The 7,500-nt window shown below is 39.5% G+C and overlaps 1 protein-coding gene across 2 annotated transcripts in view; it reads right to left on the reverse strand.

Annotated features, from left to right (window-relative positions):
• LOC119580324 (solute carrier family 13 member 5-like) overlaps nucleotides 1-7,500 on the reverse strand; it is a 27,316-nt gene that overhangs the window by 10,969 nt on the left and 8,847 nt on the right. For both annotated transcript variants that reach the window (XM_037928416.1, XM_037928415.1), the window contains exons 2-4: nucleotides 6,731-6,900; nucleotides 5,307-5,556; nucleotides 2,473-2,603 (exon numbers count right to left, since the gene is read on the reverse strand). In XM_037928416.1, coding sequence (XP_037784344.1) covers nucleotides 2,473-2,603; nucleotides 5,307-5,556; nucleotides 6,731-6,832 — 483 coding nt within the window. In that variant the 5' untranslated portion in view covers nucleotides 6,833-6,900. The remainder of the gene's footprint in view (nucleotides 1-2,472; nucleotides 2,604-5,306; nucleotides 5,557-6,730; nucleotides 6,901-7,500) is intronic.

Below are 7,500 nucleotides of genomic sequence, written 5' to 3' on the forward strand. Positions count from 1 at the left end.
GCTATGACTACCATTGACTGCTTGAGCTCGTGAAACTAGTAGTGGGAGTAAAAAGTAAACGGAAATTATATGAATTACGAATATAAACGTTATCTTTTTATCGGTAAAAAAATGAATAGGTAAATGACTAAATAAAAGCTAACATTAAACAGTCTAACAGCCGACAAATATGTTTTCGTGAAACAAATTATTGCATACCATTACCACTCTTGTAAGCCTTTCATGTCGGAGACCATTTCGTATTGCATCAGACATGGGCGGTAATGCCACATCTGGCCACGCATATCCTACGCAGCCGTCCCCAGCCTTTATTCTCAAAATGGCTTTCCTTCCGTGCATCGAGAACGACAGCCAGGCTGGCAAAAAGCCAAGTCGGTGCTGTAACACTTGTTCTTGCGAAAACCACATCTGATTCAGTTTTTCAGGTCGGCTTTATTTTATAGTTTATCCATTTACTGCTCTATACTTCTATCAACCTTTTAGGGCCACTTAATTGTTTATTCATCAGTTATTAATGGATTTATTACTTTTTTTTATCATTCGCCGGAAATACGAATCTGACTAAAACTTTCTGCTCCAAGTTGAACATATTAAACACCAGAAATATGTATTGCTGCCAGGCGTATTTGAAAGAAACGTACTATGAATACATATTTTCCCCATATTATCTAATTACAACGTGATAAGAGTAGCAATGAGATAAAAGTAACAATGGGACTGAGTCCTATCAACTGCCCCTTTTATTCTACAGGGTGTATATAGAATGGAGATAGTGATCGCCCTTGTAAAGAACGTGTCAATCAATTTCTTATAAGGCAACGCCGACCCCATTCACGTTAGCTTTTCAGCAAGTGTGAAAGTAACCAGCTGTTTATACGTTCGATAGTAACATCAATATTAACGATTAGTATGAGTGTAATAGTATGAATCGGTATCTTAGTCACGTAGTGAAGGACATGCTGTATAGCGGCAAAATGTTGGAAAAAATATTCACTGCGTTGTTCATTATTCTTCATGCCTTTTTCAAGACACTGCAGACGCGAAAGTATCACGAAAGGTATACTGTAAGTACTGTAGGTTGTTGTCCTGCTCCAGACTTCCCTGCCTCGCAAGAGTAACATTGCAGGTGTACTAGAGACTTTCACTGCACCACACGTCATGATCAATATGTTGCGAACCAGTTTTCAAGGTCGTGTCCTCATGTGATTAGGAAATGCAAAAAGGACTCCGTTCCAGATTTTAAAAAATGTTTGTATACTTTCTCGGTCATTTTTGACAGGAAAAAGGAAAACGGCATTATACTAGTCTCGATTTATGTCGGTGACAATGACACAGACTGACAAATTATCTGACTGATTTGATATATTCTGAATCCATGATTTATATGAACTAGTATGGGTAACGCTGGTCTTATTTTTTATTTTACTGAACTGCTGCTTTGGTTTAAGGCTTCAGGGCAGCAGAAATTGAACGTTGAAATATTCAGCAGTAAAAACATTTTGTGTTGATCACTAGTGCTGTATATTGATACGTCAGCATCACATAATTGGCGTCTTAGGCTAAAAAAAATGCTGATGTGTATAAAGGAATCTCTCTCTCTCTCTCTCTCTCTCTCTCTCTCTCTTCTCTCAATCTCTCTCTTCTCTCAATCTCTCTCTTTCCCCCAGTCTCTCTCTTTTCCCCAGTCTCTCTCTTTCCCTCTATCTCTCTCTTTCCCTCTATCTCTCTCTTTCCCTCTATCTCCCCCTTTTCCTCTATTCTCTCTTTCCCTCTATTTCTCTCTTTCCCTCTTTGTGTCTGAGAGAGAGAGAGAGAGAGAGAGAGAGTGAGATAGATAGATAGAGAGAGAGAGAGAGAGAGAGAGAGAGAGAGAGAGAGAGAGAGAGAGAGAGAGAGAGAGAGAGAGAGAGAGAGAGAAATGAAACAAAATGAGTGAGAGTGAGTGAGTGAGTGAGTGAGTGAGTGAGTGAGTGAGTGAGTGAGTGAATGAATGAAAGAGTGAAAGAGATAGAGATAGATAAATACAGATAGACAGATAATATATAGATAGATAGAGAGAGATAATTGCACATACTGTACAATTAAAGAGAAAGTGGGAGAGAGTGGGTAAGTGAATGAGTCAGAGAGTGAGAGAGACAGAGGTAGATAGATAAATAGATAGATTGATAGATAGAGAGGAATTGCACATACTGTACAGGTAAATGGCTCATACATCAGAATTTCTCATCTTTGGTGATGATAGAGGGAGTGAACTTCCGTACAACATTCAAAATTTGGGGAAGAATGAGAGTTCATACAGTAATTCTGACGATGGCGATGATGGTGATAATGGTGGTGATGGTGATGATAGTGGTGATGGTTGTGATGGAGTTGTAGTTGTTGTTGCAGTTGTAGTTGGAGATGGAGATAATGAATAACGACGATGATAATAAACCACATGTGCTTGCGTTCCTGCTTGCGGGACGAACTCACCTTGCCGAGTTCCTGCACAACGGCGTCAACAATAGGCACAATCATGGCGGCGGCGGCGGTGTTGGAGATCCACATGGAGAGAAAAGTTGTTGTGATCATGAAACCCGCCATCAGCAACCGCGGACTTTGGCCTGGCGAAAGAATGTGGATGTTAGAATATATCGTGTGAAAATACGGTCTCATTCTGAAAACACTCAGCTGATTTTTGAGTCAGTATGATGTCTGGCAACATTGCAGAAAGTAGTAGGTGATTGTTATCGTGTCTGGAAACGGATGTTGCTTGCAGGTGAAGAGGATTCAAGGTGACTTATCAATGTAATGTCATACCATTCGTGAGAAGCAATGTATGTATGTGTGTGCATGTTTATGTGCATTTATATATGCGGACACAAATACACATACACATACACATCTAGAGCTAGAGCTAGAGCTAGAGACACATACATAGATATAGTTATGGTGATAGTAGTAGTGATAGTTATAATTGTAGTTGTAGATATAGATATAGAGAAAGCTATAGATATATAGATGTATGTATATATATATATATATATATATATATATATATATATATATATATATATATATATATATATATATATATATACAGATATATAGATAGATACAGGTATAAATACATTTATAAATAGAGATACAGATGTAGATGACTATATATATAGATAGATATAGATATATATACAGATATAGATATAGATACAGATATAGATATAGATACAGATACAGATATAGATATAGATACGAGGAGGCTTCAAAAAGTTCGTGAAAATAGTCCACAACTAAAATCATGTGGAAGGATTTTGATATCAATGCACCTGAACATTCTTGTACCAACGTGTCATATCGTGTTCAAACATGAACCCTTAAATGCCAGGTAATAACGCATCGCCGCCAAATGGAAGTCAGATCACCATTCAACCAATATAAAATCCACCAAAAATCGAGGCCAGGACAAAATTAAATTCATGGTGAAACTCTGTTGGGAGAATAGGCAAAGTATTGACGCTCTGAAACAAGTTTATGGTGACAAAGAAATCAACAACCTACAAATAGATAAGTCGGTTCAGAAGTGGAAGAAAAGAAATTGAAGATGAGCCCCGCAGTGGCAGGTCATCAACGTCAGTTTGTAAGGAAAACATTGATACTGTTTGCGACATGATTGAAAACGATAGACGAATAACCATTGAATCAGGAGCAGACATACTCAACATATCTATGGGTTCTGCACACACAGTTCTGGTGGAGAGTTTGGGGCTAAGCAAAATCTCCACTCGATGTTGCGCTCAGATCAGCAGCATACAAGGGTAGATCTTTCAATAGAAATTTTGAACAAGTGGGATGGGGACTCTGAAGCTTTTCTGCAGAGAACTGTGACAGGGGATGAAACATGGCTCTACCAGTACGATCCCGAGGACAAAATTTAATCAAAGTGGCTGCCCAGGGGTGGAAGTGGACCAGTCAAAGCAATATCAGAGCGTTCAAGAGGAAAGATCATGGCCACTGTCTTCTGGGATGCAGAGGGGATTTTGCTGATTGACTCCCTCGAGAGCATTAAATAATTACATCTGCTTATTATGAATGTTTTTTTGAGAAGTGTAAAGAAAAAAAAAAAAAAAACTGGAAAGCTGCATCAACGTGTTCTTTTCCACCACGACAATGCACCCGCTCACGGCGCTCGGCAGACAAAAGCTGTGCTACGTGATTTCGATGGGAAATCGTCCGACATCCACCTTACAGCCCCGTTTTATTATTCTTTTTATTTCCAAACTTAAAAAAAATGATTGAAAAGTAAAAAAAAACATCGGTTGAAGATATAAAAAGAGCTGCTCTGACATGGTTCAAATCACATGACCCTCAGTTTTACTCAGACAGACTTAAAGGCTGGTATCAACGTTTGCAGAAGTGTGTTGACCTTAATGGAGCATATGTTAAAAAATAAATCATAACTGAAACTGCTTTTTCATAATATCCTTTTTCCACTTACTTCACACACACACACACACACACACACACACATACACAACCACATATACATTTTAATCCTGTACACGTTCTACAACCAAGACGCCTACACATAGTCATATTCATGACGCATCTGTCAAACCATTATTGGCTCGCTGCACGCCATCTATTGCCGCCGCGCGCGCCTCTTTTCGCGCCAGCCAACCTGTCGCCGAGGAAGTAGTAATGACGTCACACATCAACGATTTTCTTTTTTTTTTATACTATCTTTGTTTTTTGTGATTGTTATTACCTGAGAGATTTGAAAGCACGATGGCTTGTTTTGCTTATTGTTATTATTTATTATCCCTAGTATATTTTTGCTTGCATTTAGGATAATGATGAGCTTGGAATAATAATGAACTTTTAAATATGTAGAAACCATGATATATCCCTGGGTAGAAACATGACATGAAAGACATTTCAACACTTTTCTCATAAAATAACTGACATCCTCTCCTTTATTGCAATATACTGGGGCTTGTAATAATAACGTTCATGATAACATTAGTATTGATAACAAATTATAATGCTAACGATAATGAAGCTTATTATGCTATTTTAGAATGATTTAAATATTATTATAAAAACAAGGGACAACAATAAAACGACAATAGTGGTGATGGTTGTGACTATAACTACATCCACAATAAAATTAAGAGCAGCAATAAAATAAAAGGATTTAAGCAAAACAGCAAGAACAACAGCAACAAAAAATCTAACATAATAACTGGACAGAAATTTCAACAGAATCACAGCAATGGTTCATTACGTAAGCGACAAAGGCAAAGAGCTCCAGCCCGAGGGACACTCACCCACGTGCAGCATGACAAAGAGCGCGATTCGCTTGTGGAGGTTGCAGTGCTCCACCGCCACCGCCATGATGAGGCCGCCCATGAACATGACGTTCGTGTCCTTCATGTAGACGAGGCAGACGGAGGACGTGGACAGGACCCCGAGCAGAGGGAAGGCGAACACGGGCACCAGGGCCGTGGCAGCGAGGGGCACGGCTTCGGTAATCCAGTACACGGCCATGATCAGGATCACATAGCCACAGCGCGCTTCCTGCAGAAGGCGAAGCAGAAGGCTGAGTTCCTGTGGTCTTAAGAATATGCGAGGGGGGGAGGACTGTTGGGTATGATTGCTGTTTACTTTTAATGGCTATCATTAGCGCGAATGCTACGGATGTAAAGAGGTTATGAGTTCAGACAATATTCTTATACATTCTGGTACGTGAATATGTATGTTATTACATATCATGCAACGCACACGGAGGGTAATCAAGTAACTTGTGTATCATGTTTAGACTTTTATTAGCCATTATTGAAAAATAGAGGGACATGTAAAAAGTTAACCTAAGTTGCCTCAACCTATACATTTCCGACAATCAGGGAATATAGAATAATTTGTAGTAGTACATTTTCAGGGGGATATAATTATTGCATATATGCACACTGCATTCGTATTTGTGTATTGATGGAGCTGACTGGAGTTGGTGAGTTGCATAAGTGCAGGATATCTCCTTTGTGTTGCGAGACTACAAAGGCTGAGAACCACTCTTTTAAAAGGTTTAATATAGAAAGATTTCTTCTTCCTACTATACGTCGATTTGTTTCGATTTGTTTCCTAAAATATCTATTGGTCAAAGATATTTTACAGTCAACAAACCCATTCCTATTGGTGTCGAAGTGCATGTCTATGCCCTAAAACTAGATCTACCTTTACTATTTACCATGACTTATTCTACTTTTTTATAACTCAGAACAATTTTAGGCACCGACTTATTACAAAAATAATGAACAGAAATACGGGTAATGCAGATATACACAGTAATGTAATATCACTTTAATAAATTCAATGAAATGTAGTATTTTTACAAGAGAGAGAGAGAGAGAGAGAGAGAGAGAGAGAGAGAGAGAGAGAGAGAGAGAGAGAGAGAGAGAGAGAGAGAAGAGAGAGAGAGAGAAATCACACACACACACACACACACACACACACACACACACACACACACACACACACACACACACACACACACACACACACACAGACGAATAGCATCTTACTAAAACATAAAACATGGAATATCGTCATATCATAAAAAAAATGTTCTATTTCTATACACTTAACTACAATAATAAAGTCCTATTTCTAGCATGCAGACCCTCCACCAAGAGCAAAGCAAAGCCTCTCCGCCCGACCGAACAAGCGAGCAGGAACCAACAGCCAAGAGCCTGACCGAGGATCCCGTGAGCGCTGGGATGACGCTGAGGAGGAGGGGCGTGAGGACGGCCACCATGGGACGCCACCACGTCATCAGCCCCACCAGGATGCGCGCCATCGGCCCCGCCTCGTGGCCTCTCCTGCCGTCGCCGAGGGTCGCCGCCAGTCCTCACTGCCGGCGGGAGTCTGGAAGGAGGAGGGGGGGGGGGGAGTTGGATGTTTTGTGATCTGTAATCATAGGTTGGGAAGATTGGGGTGCTGGAACTGAAAGTGAACATGATATGGCCTTTCTTTATTTTGTCTCTCATTTTCTGCTGTGTATATATGTACACACACACACACACACACACACACACACACACACACACACACACACACACACACACACACACACACACACACACACACAAAGGATGCAAATCCCATAGAAAAAGTCACGACTATTTTGAACCGGATCTCCCCAGAGCAGGTAAAAGATTTTGCTTTCTCTGTTCCTATGCCTCTGGTGAAAAAAGAATCTTCAAAAATGTTTACATTTAGATAAAATAAATAAATAAATAAATACATTTATAAGTGACAAATGGGTGTAATTGGAACTTTTTTTTTTGAGTGAGGTAGATATGAAAATAATGGAAAAAAAGAAACAATAATAACAGAACTTAACTCAGTGGACTGACCGTAGGCCTAGGCGAATGTAAGGGAACAACTAAGTTTTCTCTTTAGTTGAGTGAAAGTTATGTTATTCTGGTAAATGCTGTGCATCATCAGCAAAAACGAAAAAAAAAA

The sequence above is a fragment of the Penaeus monodon genome, chromosome 13 (assembly GCF_015228065.2).
Source record: "Penaeus monodon isolate SGIC_2016 chromosome 13, NSTDA_Pmon_1, whole genome shotgun sequence".
NCBI classification, from domain to species: Eukaryota; Metazoa; Arthropoda; class Malacostraca; order Decapoda; family Penaeidae; genus Penaeus; species Penaeus monodon.